Source organism: Sciurus carolinensis, chromosome 2, assembly GCF_902686445.1.
Source record: "Sciurus carolinensis chromosome 2, mSciCar1.2, whole genome shotgun sequence".
In the NCBI taxonomy this organism is placed as follows: domain Eukaryota; kingdom Metazoa; phylum Chordata; class Mammalia; order Rodentia; family Sciuridae; genus Sciurus; species Sciurus carolinensis.
Window position 1 is genome coordinate 189,781,039 of NC_062214.1, and position 20,641 is coordinate 189,801,679.

The 20,641-nt window shown below is 37.0% G+C and overlaps 1 protein-coding gene across 1 annotated transcript in view; it reads left to right on the plus strand.

Annotated features, from left to right (window-relative positions):
* Positions 1-20,641, plus strand: part of Unc79 (unc-79 homolog, NALCN channel complex subunit) — a 252,433-nt gene that overhangs the window by 222,349 nt on the left and 9,443 nt on the right. Inside the window, 5 exon segments of the mRNA XM_047541641.1 lie at positions 474-563; positions 2,751-2,926; positions 3,861-4,047; positions 5,441-5,638; positions 7,594-7,671. Of these exon segments, the coding sequence (XP_047397597.1) occupies positions 474-563; positions 2,751-2,926; positions 3,861-4,047; positions 5,441-5,638; positions 7,594-7,671 (729 nt within the window).

Sequence of the window (20,641 nt, forward strand, 5' to 3'; positions counted from 1 at the left end):
AGTCAGCAAAACAATGTTTATATATACATATTTAGCAATATGCCTGTATATATATATATACATGCATACATGAAGCGACTCAAGATTCTGGTGGTGGAATTTCATAACACATTTTACTTGCATTTAAGATTTCCCCAGAGTGATAAAGTTTTAACAGTTTTGGGGTGATAATGGCATTACGCAGGTTGATTTGTGTGTATAGACCAGCTTAAAAATAAGCAAGCAAAAATCAGTTTCACTAACCGGTGAAACAGCATTTAACCCTGCCCCTCATAGACTCCCCTGTGTCTTTACTCTCTGCCACAAACCTTTTAGTAATTTCTATCGTACCATGGCCAGATAATCACAAACTAAACCGAGTGGTGGAGTGAGTCAGAAATCCAGAAAATGCAACAGCTCCTTAGCAAGGAGGGTGCAGCTGGAGTGGGACAGGCAGATACGCAGCCGTGGCCAGCCATGTGCTTGTGTTTCAGTGTGGGACCGCAGCGATGGAGTGTGTGCGGCAGTCCATTGGTGAAGTGCTGGACTTCATGGCAGACATGCACACGCTGACCAGACTGAAGGTAGGACCCCACCACCCCTCTTAGATTCACTAAATGCAGAGACCTTTTAAAGGATTAAACAGACCATATGGGAATTTACTGCTTCCTATGGAGGCAGTTGGGACATTGTTAAATGAGCCTGAAGAACTAGGGTCCAGTTCTGCAAAAGAAGCAAAGAAGAAATGATATTCATATGACATCAGCTTTGCACACACCTTTATTTTTGCCATCTATTCAATTTTCACAATGTCCCTATTACAGTATTAGCCCCATTTTACAAATTGAAAAACTGAGGCTTGGTTTGATGTAGCACTCCAATCAAGGTGACAGTGCTAAGTAGTTGAACCTAAGGCTGTTGTGACTCCCCATCCAGTCTCCTTTCACTGTGCCACATGGAGCCATTTAACTACCTGGAACTTCAGTTTCCTCATTTGCAAAGCAAGTCTACGATACTTCCCTTGTCTGATTGTTATAAGGCTTATGTAAAATAATGTATGCAAAGAGAATATCCTAAGTGGTAGCACATTATGCAAACATAAGCCATTTATTATTTTTATCTGCAATTGAAGTTATCTTCCTCAAGAAACTAATTAAAGAAGGGGGAGAGAACAAAATTTAATTTGTATATGGACAAAATCTCAGTGAAGTTAAGTTTATTGATTGTTTTACAGGGTGGAATGAATCACTGATGTGGGTCCACTTCTCTGCCATGATTCAACCAGGGGGCCAAAAGATTAATAGTCTGAGAGATTTGAGGAAGGCCCTGAACGGAGAGCAGATGTTTGGATTCAAACATGATCCAAAGAGCAGCCAAATTGCAATCTAGCACAAAATGATTTCTTTTTGATAAACAGGAACCTGGTGATCCAAGAAGTTCAGCAGCCAAAAATGTGGTTCCTTCTTCTCTGAACTCAATTTTTAGACACTGCTTAGATCATCAGTGTTTCTTGGTACAGTGATAAATTTGCAAGTGTTAGGTGAAAAGGAGAATCAAAAGTTAAGCCCATCATGTGTTATGTAGAGAAGAAAAATAAGGAATGACATGAAAGTAGGAGGGGAACTATTAGATAGGTGGGAGGGGATCAGGGGAGGTGAGAGGGGAGGAGAGACAGGGAAACAGGGAGGGTGGATACTATCAAAGTATGTTACATGCATATGTTAAATTCGTGCAATGAAACCCACTACTTTGTGCAATTAACATGCACTAATAATTATAATTTTAAAAAAACTTGAAAATTTCTCACCATGTCTAAACCCAGTCATTTTTAAGAAAACTCCCTTACCTTTTGGTCACATGCTGGTTACTGATTGCTGAATCCAGGCACCTATACTTAAATTACATTGATGCATAAAGAAGAGAAAACAATTATCACTCAAGCATTTTAAGCTTGTTTTGCAGATATTTTTTAAAAATATTAAGAAAGATCCATGATGATTAAAAGGTTGGGAACTATAGACATAATCCAACCATCTGACCTTGCATATTAGGAAACAGATCAGAAAGGTCAAGTGGCAAGTGGCTTCCCGGAGGCCATGTAGCTAGTTAGGACAGAACCAGGACTGGGTCTCAAGTCCCAGTTCAGTGTGCTTTTTCCATTAAGCCACACTGAGCATAAACTTTCAAAATTAATTTAGAAATATGTATTGAGCACCTATAATGTGTCTTGCACTGTTTTTGGCATTGGGGTTGCCATGGTGAGTGAAAACAGACATAGTAGCTGCCCCATTTAATTTATAGTTTGCTAGAAGGCCAAATTTAATGAACATTTCACACAAACCAACTAAAATTATGACTCACAACTGCTATGAAGAAGCGGTGGACAGTGGCATGGACCAGCCAAGGAATTCAGGGAAGGCTTCCTAGGGGAAGTAACTAAAGCTAAAATGTGAATAAATGGTTGAGAAGGGCAGGGGCAGTGTTTCAGGCAGAGGAACAGCAGTGGGCAATAGCAGGGCCAGGGCAGCTGCAACTCAGAGTGGATGAAGGTGGGATGTGGAGGCTGCAGAAGTCCCTTATTCCGACTGTACAGGCCCTGCTGAGGAACCATTCCCCCCTTGTCTATAAAGCAATGTGAAACCACTCAAGGCTAAGCAGGTTGTGGGCTCCAAGTGGTGATGGGAGGGCGAAAGGACCACCTGATGTTTGAAGAGTGCCTCAAATGTCTCCAGCCATCTGCCAAAGTTACAGAATATCATTTGGTTTTGCAGAGCCACATGAAGACGTGCTCCCAGCCTCTGCATGAAGATACGTTTGGTGGGCACCTCAAAGTTGGCCTGGCTCAGATTGCTGCTATGGAAATCTCCCGGGGCAACCACAGAGATAACAAAGCTGTGATTCGCTATCTGCCTTGGCTCTACCACCCTCCTTCTGCAATGCAGCAAGGGTGAGACCCTTGTTATTTTAGGGATAAGGGAAGACAAGGCAGGAGATGCCCCTGAGGTCCTGGGGCTCATCCAGAGCTTGTGAATGCAATGAAGAGTAATGAGAGTAAAATCTGATTGGTTAGGAAGATGGAAATCAGGGTCCCGCCCCATACTTACTTGCTGACCTTTGAGCACTTTGTAAGAAACTTGCCCTTGTACATTACAAAAACCTCCATCATCCTTGTGGATGAAAACTTAAAACAGAATCTCCACTTTAGCTCAGTTTCAACTAGTGAAATAATTCCATCGATACATTTCCAGCACTCACAGTGGCCTTGGCTTGGACCCCATAGTCATAGCTTAGCTTCTGACTGGAACCAAGTGACTGCAGGGATGAAATAGTGCCAGGAGGTGCAAGCCCCTGCCCCTGCCTCTAGTGGGGGCGTGAGGAGAGGCACATATGGGCTGGTTTCCTTGGGAACTCAGAGCAGACCTGAGCCTGCTGTTTTGCACGGTCCGCCTTCCTGTAGAGGAAAGGATAGGGGTGGTGAGGAGAGCAGGAGGGGAAAACTGAGCAGAAATCCGTGCAGCTAGGTGTAGTCTGCTCCTCTGTTCCCTACTTCTAGTGAGGATGTCAGAGAAGAACCTTCTGATGAGAAGAAAGGAAAGGGTTCAAAAAGAAGCAGGTCAGAGGCAGCCAGGCCACAGAGGAATGATACTTAATCCTGTGCTACCAATGGCTGCTCTTTGCTCAAGAAGTTAAGCTTCAGGATTAGAGTGGAAAACAAGAAAACAGATGCATCATTTGATTGACATTCTATCACCTTGGTGTTTTATTTTATGTAGTTGCTGGCAAGACCACATTTTTAATCTCTTCCTTCAATAAACATTCATTGTGCATCCAACAAAACAGAAAACATAAACTCATCTTTAACACATCTTCTTCTCTAACAGACCTAAAGAATTCATCGAGTGTGTCTCCCACATCCGTCTGCTGTCGTGGCTGCTTCTGGGTTCCCTCACTCATAATGCAGTGTGTCCGAATGCCTCCTCTCCCTGCCTCCCCATACCTCTGGATGCAGGTTCCCATATTGCAGACCATCTTATTGTTATCCTGATTGGATTTCCAGAGCAATCAAAGGTAAGTGATTTCTGCAAGATTAGGACCATATGCATTGAAATTGCTAATGGAAACCCTTATCAGCCAATTATGTTTCTTCTCAGAAGTAAATGCATCTTGTCACTTGCCCTCCTGTGGATATTAGAAAAGCAACTTTGTGCTAATGCCTTATTTAAAGTTGTTTAAATTCCCAGACTGTCTTTTTTTCCCCCTAAATTGTTTTCTGGCTTACTCTTATGAAGATAAATTATGGGGAGGCTTATTATTATGATTATTACAATTATTGTTATACAATTATTATTGGCTTCCCAGGCATTTCTGTCTCAAAATAATGAAGAGAAATAAAAGGCTAGAAATATAATAAAAATTCTGTGATCAGTTTTAAGAACTAAGGCAGGAGAGGAGGAAAACTTATGCTCTAATTCTTCATGCACTCTTTCCAATTAAAACCCCTAGGGGGTCATGAAAATGTAACATGAAAATAAGAAGGCTAGTGGAGAGTTCCCTAAAGCACACCCTGGAATCACCTGCACAGAGGAACTTTATAAATTATAGACAGGTGACGTACTTACGTGAATAAAGTAAGGCCCAGCCAGCCACCAGTCGTGAGTCTGCTTGTGCAAACCAGATACTCCTAACAAGCTATGATGGCAAAGGGCCTTTTCCAGAGTTCAGACAAGTCCTGGGAGGTCCCAATGGGTTTGGGGCAGTTGGGATTTGGGCCAGGGCAAGCTGATAAAATAAGGAACTCACCCACCCATGTTTGCCAAAAGATATCAGGCAATCAGTTCCTACTATTTTAGTTCAGATCTGTGTTTGATTCCTAACAAAGCTACTTATAATTTTGTGAGCTTGAAAAAGTTTCTTAACCTTGCTGACCTCCAGTGTTTCACCTGTAGAGCAGATTGAGAGTGGTAGAGGTGATCTGTCACAAGTCTTTCTCACTGTCCCTGGTATTCTGTGGGTACTTACTCAATGCATCTTCACCACTCATAGGAGAACCCTTGCTGCTGCTGCTACAAGTGTAACTACTAAGAGCTGGGCAGTGCGTTCTGTATCACCTCTTTATTCCTAACTCCGCTTCTTGGAGCAGGCTACAGTCATCCCCATTTTACAGATCAGGGAACATTCTAAACCAGTAGAATGATTATTCTTCCTGATGTGGTTTAGCGATAGGAATGTCAATTTCATTAAAGAGCAAGGAGGGTGGGCAGATCTGTTCTGCTAACGAAGGTGCCCTGTCTTGGAAAAGAGGCTTTGTTCTCCGAGCAGACTCCCACCTGCAAGGAAGAGCAGACTGTTCTAAGGCAATGAGTCATGAGTTTGTAACTGAGATAACTCCTGTGTGCATGGGCTGTGCTCCCTGGCAAGGCGGCCAGGGGCACGCAGCAGCGCCCTGTGTTCTCCTCTCCAGACCTCCGTGCTCCACATGTGCTCCCTCTTCCACGCGTTCATCTTTGCTCAGCTCTGGACGGTATACTGTGAACAAAGTGCCATAGCTACAAGTGTCCAAAATCAGAACGAATTCAGCTTCACGGCGATACTGACAGCACTAGAGTTTTGGAGTAGGGTGACACCCAGCATCCTCCAGCTAATGGCCCATAACAAAGTGGTGAGTTCGCAGACTCCCCTCTGGGTGCAGCCTCAAAATGTCTGGACCGCACTCAGTCCCTCCTGACACCTGTTCTTCTACGGATCTCAGTTTTCAGATTATGTACATGCATCAGGGATTTATTTTGTTATAAGATGGACATTCGATTTCATAAGAATTTTGGTTGAAAACAAAACAAACAGTAGTCAAGAAATCTGTTGTATTTCATGGTGACACTTGAAAATTGCTTAGAGGTATATTTGAAGTGTTCTCATCAAATAAAGCAAACAAGTAACGCATACGTAAATATCTTCACTTAGTCATTCCACATTATATATATATATATGTATCAAAACATCATGTTATAGACCATAAGTATTTAGAAACCCAAACAAGTAAAAAGCACACAATTTTTGTTGTTTCTGCCTAACACCAAATGAACTTTATATGTAATTTCTACCTTTAAGGTGTTTTGGTGCCATAAAGTCAGGGAGTTAGGAGGGAGATTAATACGATTTTTGGATTCCAAAACAATTTAGGAAAACCATAGCCAATTAGGTCATCTTTTTTATGGTGGTTTAAGAACAGACTGACCCTAGGGGTTCATTCTCCTTAGCCCAAAAGATCCTCGCCTTTTGTGTTGCCCTGTAAGTGATTTTCAAACTGCTCCCCAGTTTTCAAATCCGTTTTACTGTATATGGTTCACCTTGAGAGGGGCTGCTCCAGACTGCATGGAAAATATCCGGGGAATGGTTAGCCTGAGCGTACTTCATTGAATGAGGTTGGTCCTCACGTAGTCAGTTGGTGGGTGGATGGGAGGAATCCCAAGGAGTCCTTCGGTCCTGTTGCTATGCTAGATGAGGCTGCTCAGCTGGGAAGGCAGCAGCCAGTGTCTTGCACCAGTGCAAGCACCAGTGGACTGGCACTCTGATGATTCCAGTGTGCCAGCTACTATCACTGCACTGTGCACAAAAGGCATTTGGGACATGATTTTTTAATTGATTGAATATTAGTCTAGGAAATATTTTCCTTTAGCTCTAGTTAAAAAGGGGATTATGTATTTCCTTCAGTTAAGCCATTTCTTTAGAGAAGCACATGTTACAGTTTTATAGTGAGGGAGAGGTTTTAGTTCAATGTAAATGATGTTACATGAAAATGTTAGGGTTTACAAACAGTTCTTTGAGCTCAGGATAATGACATTCATTGGATCACAGATTCTAGGGTTAGAGGAGAACCTGGACAGCAAGCATTCTACTCTGTTATTTTAAAAGCAGTGAAACTGGGACCTTACACTTTAATCTCGATATTAAAACTTTCCTTCTGTTGTCATTAGGTTTTGATTCCAACGTATAAATGAATGTGTTGCCAGTGAATTTTTTTACAAATGATGTTTCAAATGAATTTGAATTAATTTTATTCTGAAAACCTTGTCAAACAATATAAATCTATCTGGAGTGTTCAAGACCCAGCCTCTGGCATTTCTGATGAGGGATGTCTTCTCCATTGTGCTTTGGAACATTTCATGGCTCCCTTGTTCTATAGAGAACAAAGCCTCAGAGTCAGATCTGCAGTAAGTTAAACAGCCATTTCCAGTGGGGAACAGTGAAGACAGGATCAAGGTGGAGAAAATTACCTAAGCCCAGAGTTCTCTATTCCAGAATGAAGAAGGCAAAGCCCTTTGTGCTCTGGTGTGAGTCTTAGGCTGTGCAGATTAGTGAGGTCAGTGACTGAGTACCCTCTGCAGCCTTGAGTTAGGTGAGAAAGGAATGACAATTCTAAGATCTCTGGAGGGTTTTTAAATTCCGTTTCCTGTTTGAATTTTAGAAGTGAATGGACATCACTCTCTATGGTCCCCTGTGCCCATTATGCAGAAAGCCTTCCTAGGCACAGGGACATCAGGCACTGTGACTGTGGACTAGTTCATGGGGTTTCCATGTTGCTGGGAGTGGAACTGACTTTGGTGTTTGTTGTTTCAGATGGTAGAGATGGTGTGTCTCCATGTGATTAGTTTAATGGAGGCATTGCAAGAATGCAATTCAACCATTTTTGTCAAGGTAGGACACTTATGATTTTTTATAGACCATTTCATATTTCTAAAAACAAATGTGGATTTATTTCAAATGTATGTTACAAGGAAGAAAATAAAATGGATTTAGTTTTAACATTTAGAGTTGGGGCTGGAGGATTTAAACTTCTGTACCAACCTTTTACCAAATGGTTCTTGTTAATTTTGCTCTTGTTCTACCACTATGACCAACTGTACCATGTCAGACCATGACTGCATGTGCACAGGAATGAAAGTATTGCTGGGAACATTGATCTGAAAATGACCCTATTGTAGCATAAATTGGTTGGTGGTACTTCACTTTGTGACAGATATCTGGAAAAACAAGGAAAATAGTCTGTGATTGTCTGACCTGATATCTGGTGCTTTTCTCTAAGATAAATTAATTTTATTTTAAATATTATTATATTAAGTCAGTATACAACATATAATAACCCAAGCACATGTCATCTACCCAGAGACATCAGAAACAGACTAGTGTGGCGCATAATCAGAAAGTAAAGTAGAACTGGGTTCTCACTCCTTTATCTTTCTTACTCATTATCGTATCCTGTCCCTTGCATCATTCTGCCTGTGTCTCACTGGTCATTCTTCTGTCCTCCTCTTATTTTCTCCTCTCCTCTTCTGCGTCCTATTATTCTGGCTGCCACTTGCCAGAATGCATCATTTCAGAACCTTCTAACTTGCTGTTTTACTTCTTGGTTAATTCCACTCTTGGTTAAAGGTACTTTTCATGCTAACTCATGCTGTACTGAAGAAAAGCAGCCCATTTTCAGGGAAAACTTGACTGTTACCAGAACTGGTATAGAGATGTGTTTTGTCTAGCTCAGCAGCAAGAGTCAGTGCTGTTAGAGAAACCCCGTGACTGACAGTTGGATGCGTCTGCCTGGTGCGATTTTTTATCATTTCATTGAAGTGTAATTTACATATGGCAAACTGTATATATTTAAATACTATATTTTGTTAAATCTTGACATATATTACTCCCAAAAACCCATCACCACAATCAAGATAGTGAACATTTTTTTGCCCCCCAAAGTTTTCTTTTACTAATTTATAATCCTTCCATTTACCACTTCCTGACCCCAGGCAACTACTGTTCTGCTTTCTGTCACATAGGCTAGTTTATACTTTTTAAACTATTTTATAAGTAGTTCATACTATGCTTGTATATTTCTGCTTTCTTCTTCTCATAATAATGGCTTTGCAATTAATCCATGCTTTTGCATATAAGGATAGGCCATTACTTTTTAAAAACATTTTTTAGATGCTGATGGACCTTTATTTTATTCATTTATTCATTTTTTTTAAATGTGGTGCTGAGAATCAAACCCAGTGCCAAGCAAGCACTCTACCACTGAGCCACAACCCCAGCCCAACTTTTTTTATTCTTTTTTGTTTGTTCTTTTTAGTTATGTATGACAGTAGAATGTATTTTGAAATATCATACTTACATGGAGTATAACTTCCTATTCTTGTGGTTGTACATGATGTGGAATTACATTGGTCATGTATTCATGTATGAACATATATGAAACTTATGTAGGATTCATTCTACTGTCCTTCCCATCCCCCATCCCTTCCCCCTACACCTTCACTTCTCCCCCACCTTTTGTGGGTCAGCATCTGCATATCAGAGAGAATATTCAGTCTTTGGGGTTTTGGATTGGCTTATTTCACATAGCATAATAGTCTCCAGCTCCATCCATTTATTAGCAAATGCCATAATTTCATTCTTCTTTAAGGCTGGGTAATATTTCATTGTGTATATGTACCACATTTTCTTTATCCATTCATCTAAGGTTGGTTCCATATGTTGATATGACCATGTCACTATAGTATGCTGATTTTAAGTCCTATGGGTATATATATGCTGAGGAGTAGGATAACTGGGTCAAATGGTGTTTCCATTCCAACTTTTCTGAGGAATCTCCATGCTGCTTTCCAGAGTGGTTGAATTAATTAGAAGTCCCACCAGCAATGTGTGAGTGTACCTTTTTCCCCATATCCTTGCCACCACTTATTGATACTTGTATCCTTGATGATTGCCATTCTGACTGGAGTGAAATGAAATCTCAGTGTAGGTTTTTTTGTTTTTGTTTTCCTCAGAGTGAAGGTACCAAGGATTGAACTCAGTCAGGGTCACCCAACCAGTGAACCACATCCCTAGCCCTGTTTTGTATTTTATTCAGAGACAGGGTCCCACTGAGTTGCTTAGTACCTTGCTCATGCTGAGGCTGACTTTGAACTCAGGATCCTCCTGCCTCAGCCTCCTGAGCAGCTGAGATTACAGATGTGTGCCACTGTGCCTGGTCTCAGTGTAGTTTTAATTTGCATTTCTCTAATTGCTAGTGATGTTGAACAGTTTTTCATATATTTGTTGACCATTCATATTTCTTCTGTGAAGTGCATGTTCAGCTCCTTTGCCTATTTATTGATTAGATTATTTGGTTTTTTGAGTTTTTTATGTGTCTTATTAATAATGTTCTATCTGAGGTGCAGGTAGCAAAGATTTTCTCCCATTCCATAGGCTGTCTCTTCATGTTCTTGATTGTTTCCTTTGCTGTGAAGAAACTTTCTAGTTTGGTACCATCCATTTATTGATTCTTTAAAATTTTTTTATAAAAATTTATTCTAATGTGTTATACATGACAGTAGAATGCATTTATACATTTTGATAGATCATACATAAATGGAGTAATATCTCTCATTTTTCTGATTATGCATATTGTAGGATCACATCGATCATGTTGTCATATATGTACATGAGGTAATAATTTATTGATTCTTCATTTTATTTCTTGCACTTTTGGAGTCTTGTTGAAGAATTTGGTTCCTAAGCTGACATGATGGAGAGTTGGGCCTACTTTTTCTTCTAGTAGGTGCAGGGTCTCCAGTGTAATGCCTAGGCCCTTGACCCACTCATAGTTGAGTTTTATGCAGGGGGAGAGATAGTGGTCTAATTTTATTTTATTACATATGGATTTCCAGTTTTCCCAGCACCATTTGTTGAACAGGCTCTCTTTTTTCCAATGTATGTTTATGGTGCCTTTGTCTTGTATGAGATATGTTATGGTTTGGATGTGAGGTGTCCCCAAAAAGCCCACATGTGAGATAATGCAGGAAGATTCAGAGGAGAAATGATTGGGTTGTAAGGGTCTTACCTCAATCCCTGGTGGGATTAATTGAAGTGATTGGGTGTGGCTGGAGGAGATTGGAATTGAGGCATGGCTTTAGGGTATATATTTTACATCTGGAAAGTGGAGACTCTCTCTCTCTGCTTCCTGATGATGTGAGCTGCTTCCCTCTGCCACCTCTTCCACCATGGTGTTCTGCCTCACCTCGAGCCCCAAGGAATGGAGCGACCTCAAATAAATCTTTCTTCTTTTATAATTGTGCTGGACCGATCATTTAGTCACAGCAGCGAAAAAGCTGACTAAAACTATAAATAACTATATTTATGTGGGTTTGTCTCTGTGTCTTCTATTCTGTACCATTGGTCTTCAAGTCTGTTTTGATACCAATACCATGCTGTTTATGTTACTATAGCTCTGTAGTATAATTTAAGATCTGGTTTTATGATGCCTCCTGATTCATTTTCTTGCTGAGGATTACTTTGGCTATTCTGGGGCCTTATTTTTCCAAATGAATTCCATGACTACTTTTTCTATTTCTGTGAAGAACATCATTGGAACCTTAATAAGAATTGCATTAAATCCATGTAGCACTTTTGATAGTATGGCCATTTTGACATATTAATTCTGCCTATCCAAGAGCATGGGAGATATTTCCATTTCCTAAGATATTCTTCAATTTCTTTCTTTAGTGTTCTGTAGTTTTCACTGTAGAGGTGTTTCACTTCTTTTGTTAGATCAATTTCCAAATATTTTATTGTCTTTGAAGCTATTGGGAATGAGATAGTTTCCCTAATTTCTCTTTCAGTTGATTCATCACTGATGTATAGGAACACAATTGATTTATGGGTATAATTTTATATCCTGTCACTTTGCTGAATTCATTTATGAGTTCTAGAAGTTTTCTGGTATAGTTTTTTAGGTCTTATAAATATAGAATCATGCATCAGCAAATAGGAATGGTGTGAGCTCTTCTTTTCCTATTATCCTTTTAATTTCTTCCTTCTAATTGCTCCGACTAGAGTTTCCAGGACTATGATGAAGAGAAGTGGTGAAAGAGGGCATTCCTCTCTTCCAGTTTTTAGAGGGAATGCTTTCAGTTTTTCTCCATTTAGGATGATATTGGTCTTGGGTTTAGCATATATAGCTTTTAATATTAAGGTATATTCCTCTATCCCTAGTTTTTCTAGTGTTTTGAACATGGATGGATACTGAATTTTGTCAAATGCTTTTTCTGCATTTTCTGAGATAATCATGTGCTTCTTGTCTTTAAGTCTATTTATGCGATGAATTAGGTTAATTGATTTCTGTACGATGCATCCCTGGGATGGACTCACTTGATCATGTTGTACGATCTTTTTAATATACTTTTACATGTGTTTTGTCAGTATTTTATTAAGAATTTTTGCATCTATGTTCATCAGGGATATTGGTCTGAAATTTTCTTTCCTTGATGTGTCTGTCTGGTTTTGGTATCTGGATGATACTAGCTTCTTAGAATGAGTTTGGAAGTATTCCCTTCTTTTCTATTTCATGGAATAATTTGAGGTGGATTGGTGTTAGTTCTTCTTTGAAGGTCTGGTAGAACTCATCTGAGAATTCATTTGGTCCTGGGTTTTTCCTTCTTGGTAGGCTTTTGATGGCATCTTCAATTTCATTGCTTGAAATCAATCTGTTTACATTTTCTATGTCCTCCTGATTCAATTTGGATAGGTCATAAGTCTCTAGAAATTTGTCAATGTCTTCAAGATTTTCCATTTTATTAGAATATAAATTTTCAAAATAGGTTCTGATTATTGTTTGTATTTCAGCAGCATCCACTGTGACATTTCCTTTTCCATTGTGAATTTTAGTAATTTGAATTTTCTCTTTCTCTTTGTTAGCTTGGCTAAGGGTTTATCAATTTTATTCATTTTTTTCAAAGAACGAACTTTTTGTTTTGTTGCTTGTTTTTGGATTGTTTCTTCTGTTTCAGTTTCTTTGATTTGAGCTTTGATTTAAGTTATTTCCTATCTTCTGTTTTGATATTAATTTTTTCTTCTTTTTCTAGGGTTTTGAGATATAATGTTAGGTTATTCATTTGTTGATGTTCTATTCTTTCAGTGAATGAGCTCAGTGCAGTGAACTTTCTTCTTAGCACTGCCTTCAAAATGTCCCAGAGATTTTGATATGTTGTATTACTGTTCTCATTTACCTCTAAGTACTTTTTATTTCATCCCTGATTTCTTCTGCTATCCATTTATCATTCAATAGTGTATTATTTAGTCTCCAGGTGTTAGAGTAGCTTCTATGTTTTATTTTATCATTTACTTTTAATTTCACTCAATTATGATCTGAAAGAATGTAAGGTATTCTATTTTTTTTTTTTTTTTTTTTTTTTTTGTATTTGCCAAGAGTTGCTTTGTGGCCTAAGATATGGTCTGTTTTAGATTAGGATCCATATGCTGCTGAGAAGAAAGTGTATTCAGTCATTGATAGATGAAATAATCTATATATGTCTCTTAAGTCTAAATTATTAATTATATTTTTTTAGTTCTATAGCTTCTTTATTTAGCTTTTGTTTGCAGGATCTATCCAGTGGTGAGAGAGGTGTGTTGAAGTTACCCAGTATTATTGTGTGTGGTCTATTTACTTCTTAAAATTGAGAGGGGTTTGTTTGATATATGTCGATGAGTCATTCTTTAGAGCATAAATATTTATGATTGTTATGTCGTGTTGATGCATAATTCCCTTAAGCAGTATGAAATGTTCTTTTTTGTCCCTTTTGATTAATTTTGACTTGAAGTCTACTCTATCTGATATGAAGATAGAAACCCCTGCTTGTTTATGAGATCCATGTGTTTTTCTATCCTTTTAAGTTCAGTCTGTGAATGTCTTTGCCTTTGAGGTGAGTCTCTTAGAGACAGCATATTGTTGGGTCTTGTTTTTTTAATCCAATAGGCCAGTCTACGTCTTTTGATTGATGAATTTAGGCCATTTTTATTCAATGTTATTATTGAGAGATGATTTTTATTCCCTGTTATTTTGATTTATTTGTGGATTTTAATTTGAATTAGTTTCTCCATTGATTCACTATTCTTTTAGTGTAGTTCCTTCCTTTGCTAGTTTTCACTTTTGTTTTTCATTTCTTCTTCATGAAATAGCTTATTGGGTATGTTTTGTAGTGCAGGCTTTTTAGTTGTGAATTCTTTTAACATTTTTTTAATCATGGAAGGTTTTTATTTCATCATCATATTATAGTATATATTATAGTATATATATTATTCCAAGACCACCTAGCTTTGAGGGTTTGGGCTGAGCCAATAACTGCTATCCAGATTGGTTTTCTTCTATATGTTACCTGTCATTTTCTCTGGCAGCCTTTAAACTTCTATCTGTATTCTGTATCTTAGGCATTTTCATAATAATGTGCCTTGGTGTGGATCTCCTTGTAATTTTGCTTATGTGGGATCATATAAGCATCCTGTATTTGATTTTCCATTTCATTCTTTAGGTTTGGGAAATTTTCTGATATTATGTCACTGAAAAGATTTTGTATTCCTTTCATTTATATCTCTGAGCTTCATTTATCCCAGTAAATCTTTACTTTGGTCTTTTCACATTATTCCATGTTTTTTGGAAGTTCTGTTCATGGTCTCTTAACATCTTTTCTCCACAGTCAACTTTGTTTTCAAAATTATATATTTTGTCTTCATTATCTGAAACTCTGTCTTCAAGTGATCTAGTCTGTTGGTGATGTTCAATTGAATTTTTTAATTTGGTTTATTGATTCCTTCATTTTGAGAATTTCTGCTTGGTATTTTTTCTGTCTCTTTATTGAAGTGATCTTTCACTTCCTCTATTTTCTCTCTGACTTTACTCCTTAAACCATCCTTTACTTTGCAGATCAGTTCAATGATGTACATTCTAAACTCCTTCTCTGTCATTTCTTCCACTGTGGTATTGGTGGATTCTGTTATTGCAGTATCTTGGTTTGTTTGGGGTGGTTTGTTTGGCGCAGTTTTTTCCCTTGCTTTTTCATGTTGTTTGTGTGTCTACCCATCTAACAGTATGGATCTGAGGCAGTAGAGTTTCTACCCTGTGAATTTATAGTGTCCCTGAATGTTTCCAGTACTTTACTTGATGAGAAGTTGCCTGCCTGCTTTCTTGGTTTCACACCACAGAGGAGCCAGGAAAGTGACCTCTTCTATTCCACCATCTTGAAACCCCTCTTCAGCCATTACTTTTTATTTCTGAGTATTATCCATTGTATGGATAAAGCTAGTTTTTAATCCATTCTTCAGTTAATGAACATCTGATGTGTTTCCAATAAAACTTCTATGAATATTTACATATTAAGTCCTTGTGTTCATATATACTTTCATGTATGTTGGGTAAATACCTAAAGTGAAATTTCTGGCCTGTGTATTGTAATATGTTTAACTTTTTAAGAAATAGCCAATTGTTTTCCAAAGTTTTTGTGTCCTGTTATGTTCACACTCCCAGTGTATGAACATTCCATGCCCTCTACATCTTTGTCAATCAGCCCTTGGTAGAGTCAGTCTATAGTATTAGAGCTATGTACTGGTATCTCCCTGTTGAAATTTTGTTAAGCATCTTTTCATTTGCTTATTGGCTATTCAAATAGCTGCTTGATGAATTATCTGTTAATTATTTGCGCAGTTTTTATGGGGTTGAGTTTTTTCCCTATTATTGAATGTTGTGATACAAATCTTTTGTCAGACATGTGATCTGCAAAGATTTTTTCCCTGTGGTTTGTCTCAAAAGTGTCTTGTGAAGAGAAGAAGTTTTTGAGTTTGATGAAGTATTATTATTAAAACTCTTTTGTCAGTCATGTTTCTGATGTTGTATTTTTTAAAAAAGTTTGACTACTCCAACTTTTATGTATGATGTGAGATAAGATATAGGTACTTTTTTATGCATATGGTATGCAGTTATTCCATCATCATTGTTAAAAATACCATTTTTTTCTCCTTTGATTTGTCTTTGCACTTTTGTCAGAAAGCAGTTGACCATATTTGTATGGTTCTATTTCTGAATTTCCAATATTGATCCATTGGTTTCTTTATGCCACAGTCTAGATCACTATAGCATTATAATATGCTTTGAAATGAAGTAGTGTTAGTCTTCTAAATTCATTAATCTTTTCAAAGTTGTTTTGACTTTTATAGGTTCTTTCCATTTCTAGATCAATTAAAAAATCAGTTTGTTATTTTTTACAAAAAGACTACTGAGAATTTCTTAAGAATGGCATGGGTCTTTAGATCAGATTGAGGAAAACTGAGATCTTAACAATATTCAGTCTTTTGATCCATAAATGCATTATATATCTCCATTTATATGTGTCTTCTTTTTCCTCAGAAATATTTTGTTGTTTTTCATATACAGGCCTAGCATACTTCTGTGAAGTTTATCTTATTTTTATGCTATTATAATGATTTTTTATACTTTAGTTTATTTCCTTTCTTCCTTCTTTCCTTCCTTCCTTTCTTCCTTCCATCCTTCCTTCCTTCATACTCCCTCCCCCTCCTTCACTCACCTCTGCCTGCCTTCCTTCCTTCTCTCCTTCCTTCCTTTTTTGGTACTGTGGATTGAATCCAGGGGCACTTAACCTCTGAGCCATATCCCAAGACCTTTTAATTTTTTACTTTGATATAGGATCCACTAAGCTGCTTAGAGACTTGATAAGTTGCTGAGGCTGGCCTGGAACTTACAATCCTTCTGCCTCAGTCTCCCAAGCCACTGGATTCACTTAAATTTCTCGTTGTAATTACTAGTACTTAGGAATACAGCTGATTGTTTTTATTGATCCTCTATCCTGAAACTTATTAAACTCATTTATCAGTTCTCATTGCTTTTAAGTAGACTTCATGAGATTTTCTATGTAGATAATCATGTCATGTGCAGAAGGGGTCACATTTTTCCCTCTTCTTTTTCAATATTTATACCTTTCATTTCTTTTTCTCATTTGATTACTCTGGTTAGAATCCCCCAGTACAAGTTGAATAGAAGTAGTGACAGCAGTAAAACTTTCCTTGTTCTTGATCCTATGAAGAAAGCATCTGGTTTTTCATTATTAAATATAAATGTTAGCTTATAGTTTTTCATAGATAACCTTTATCAAACTGAGTAGGGTTGTTTTCTATTCCTACTTTGCTAGAACTTTTTCTAGGAATGGATGTTGGATTTTTCAAATGCTTTTCCTACACCCACTGAAATTATGGTAGGAATGTTATCTATCAACTGTTAAAATGGTGAGTTTCATTGATTGACTTAAAAATATTAAAGCAACCTGTATTCCTAAGACAAACTATACTTGGCCATGATATATTATCCTTTTTATATCTTGCTGGATTCAATTTGCTAGTTTTTTAAAATATATTTTTTATTTGTTCTAATTAGTTATACATGACTGTAGAATGCACTTTGACACATCATACATAAATGGAGTATAACTTCTCATTCATCTGGTTGTACATGATGTAGAGTTACACAGGTCATGTAATCATATAGGCACATGGGGTAATATTGTGGGGTTCATTCTATTATTATTCCTACCCTCATACCCCTCCCCTCCATTCACTCACCTCTGTCTAGTTCAAATGACCTCTATTCTTCCCCGACCTCTTATTGTGAATTAGCATCCACATATCAGAGAAATTCTGAGTGCCTTTAGTTCTTTGAAATTGGCTTATTTTGCTTAGCATAATATTCTCTAGTTCCATCCATTACTGGCAAATGCCATAATTTCACTCTTCTTTATGGTCTAGTAATATTCTGTTGCATATACGTACCACATTTTCTTCATCCATTCATCTGTTGAAGGGCACCTAGGTTGGTTCCATAGCTTAGCTATTGTGATTGAGCTGCTATAAACATTGATGTGACTGTGTCACTGTAGTATGCTGATTTTAAGTCCTTTGGGTATAAACCGAGAAGTGGAATAGCTGGGTCAAATGGTGGTTCCATTCCAAATTTTCTGGGGACTCTCTATTCTGCTTTCCCTAATGGTTGTATCAATTTTCATTCTCACCATCAACGTATGAGTGAACCTTTTCCCCCACATCCTTACCAGCACTTATTGTTGCTTACATTCTTCATAATTGCCATTCTAGTGTAGTTTTGATTTGCATTTCTCTAATTGCTAGAGATGTCAAACAGTTTTTTCATCTTTTTGTTGAAGTGCAGTGCCTGCTCAGTTCCTTTGCCCATTTATTGATTAGGTTATTTGTTTGTTTTGTTTTTGGTGTTAAATTTTTTGAGTTCTTTATATATCCTGGAGACTAATGCTGTATCTGAGGTGCAGGTAGCAAAGATTTTCTCCCATTCTGTAGGATCTTTCTTCATGTTCTTGATTGTTTCCTTTGCTGTGAAGAAGCTTTTTAGTTTGATTCCATCCTATTTATTGATTCTTGATTTTACTTCTTGTGCTTTAGGAGTCTTTTTAGGGAAATAAGTTCCTAAGCCGCTGTGGTGGAGAGTTGGGCCTACTTTTTCTTCTAGTTAGGTGCAGGGTCTCAGTTCTAGTGCCTATGTTCTTGATCTATTTTGAGTTGTTTTTTGTGCAGGGTAAGAAATAGGGGTTTAATGTCATTTTGCTACATATGGATTTCTAGTTTTCCCAGCACTGTTTGTTGAGGAGGCTGTTTTTTCTCCAATGTATGTTTTTGGCACCTTGGACTAGTATGAGATAACTATATTTATGTGTCTTGTATTCTGTACCATTGGTCTAGTAGTTGTTTTGGTGCCAATACCATGTTGTTCTTGTTACTGTGACTCTGTAGTATAATTTAAGGTCTAGTATTGTGATGCCTCCTGCTTCATTTTTCTTGCTGAGGATTGCTTTGGCTATTCTGGGCCTCTTATTTTTCCAAATGAATTCATGATTGCCTTTTCTATTTCTATGAAGAATGTCATTGGAGTTTTAATAGGAATTACATTAAATCTGTATTACACTTTTGGTAGTATGGCCATTTTGACATTGTTAATTCTGCCTATCCAAGAGCATGGGAGATCTTTCCATTTCCTAAGGTCTTCTTTAATTTCTTTCTTTAGTGTTCTGTAATTTTCATTGTAGAGATCTTTCACTTCTTTTGTTAGATTGATTCCCAAGTATTTTATTTTTTTTTGAGGCTATTTTGTGCTAGTTTTTTTAAAATTAATTTTTCCATGGATATTCATGAGGAATATTGGGCTATAATTTTCTTTTCTTGTAAAGCCTATATTTTGTTTTTGTATCAAGATAATGATGGTCTCATAGAGTTATTCCAAAAGAGGAAATTTTCCTCTTTTGTTTTCAGAAAATGTTTGTGTAGAATTGGTAGTATTTCTCCCATATATGTGGTAGAATTTACCCATGGAGTCCCTTGGACTTAGTATTTTCTTTGCAGAAGATTTTGAATTACAAATTAAAAATTTAAAACTAATAGAGGGCTATACTAGTATCTATTCATGATTGAACTTTGATACTGTGTGTCTTTCAGGGAATTTGTTCATTTCATCATGGTAGAAAATTGACAAGAAATTGTTCATAATATATCTATTATAATTTTGATACTTGTAGAGTCAATAGTTGTGTCACCTCTTTAATTTCAGGTATTGGCAATATATGACTGTATTTTTCCCTCATCTGTCTGATTAGAGATTATCAATTTGAGTGATGTAAAAAAAGAAATTAAAAGCCCAACTAGGGTTGAGCGTGTGGCTCCCTGCTAGAGTACCTTCTTAGCATGTGCAAATCCCTAGGTTCCATCCCTAGCACCACAAAAACCAAACAAATAAATAAATAAACAAATAAAATTTGAAAATAAAAAGTTATATGATAGTTTTTTAAAAAAATATTTTTTAGTTGTGGGTAGACACAATATCTATTTTATTTTTTATGTGGTCTTGAGGATTGAACCCAGGGCCTTATGCATGCTGAGTGTTCTACCATTGAGCCACATCCCCAGCCCTGGTATTTGATAGTTTAAAACTATTCTGGTTGATTCTCGTGTTTTTTCTCTGTTGTTTTCAGTTTAAGTGATTTCTGTTCTTTATTACTTTCTTCTTTCTGATAAATTTGTATTTGCTCTTATTTTTCTGGCTTCTTAAGAGGAAATCGAACTCATTTATTTCAGACTACTTTCTAACACAAATGATTAGTACTATAAATTTCCCTCAAATCACTGGCTTAGTTGCAACCACAATTTGGTATGTTTTTTCTCATTTTCATTCAGTTGACAATTCACTTTCTAACTTCTAACTTTTGCTTTCTTTTGGGGACTATTGAATATTTAGATGTATATTATTTAGTTTCTAAATGTTTGGGTATTTCCAGAGACTTTTCTGTTATGTATTTCTAATTGTATACAATATAGTCTGAGAATATACTTTATATAGTTTGAATCATTTAAAATTCTTTAGAGTTGTTTTATATCCCAGAATCATCTATTTTACTAAATGCTCCGTATGTACGAGAAAAGGATATGTCGTCTGCTATTGTTGGATGGAATTTCTTATGAATTAGCTCACACTTTTAGATAGTGCTAGTCAAGTCTTCTGTATGTCCTTCTTCTACGTCTTTTATCTGTTATATCAATTATTGAGCATTGAAATATCTCTATAATTGTGAATTTGTTTATTTCTCTTTTCAGGTCTATCAGTTTTTGCTTCATGTAATTTGAAACTCTGTTACTAGGTGCATAAATGTTTAGGACTGTTATATTTTCTTAATGAATTGAAATTATGAAATGTCCCTCTATAGCCTTGGTAATCTTTTATCGCTTTAAAAGTTACTTTATGCAGTGTTTAATACAACAGTCCAGCTTTCTTTTATTTAGTGTT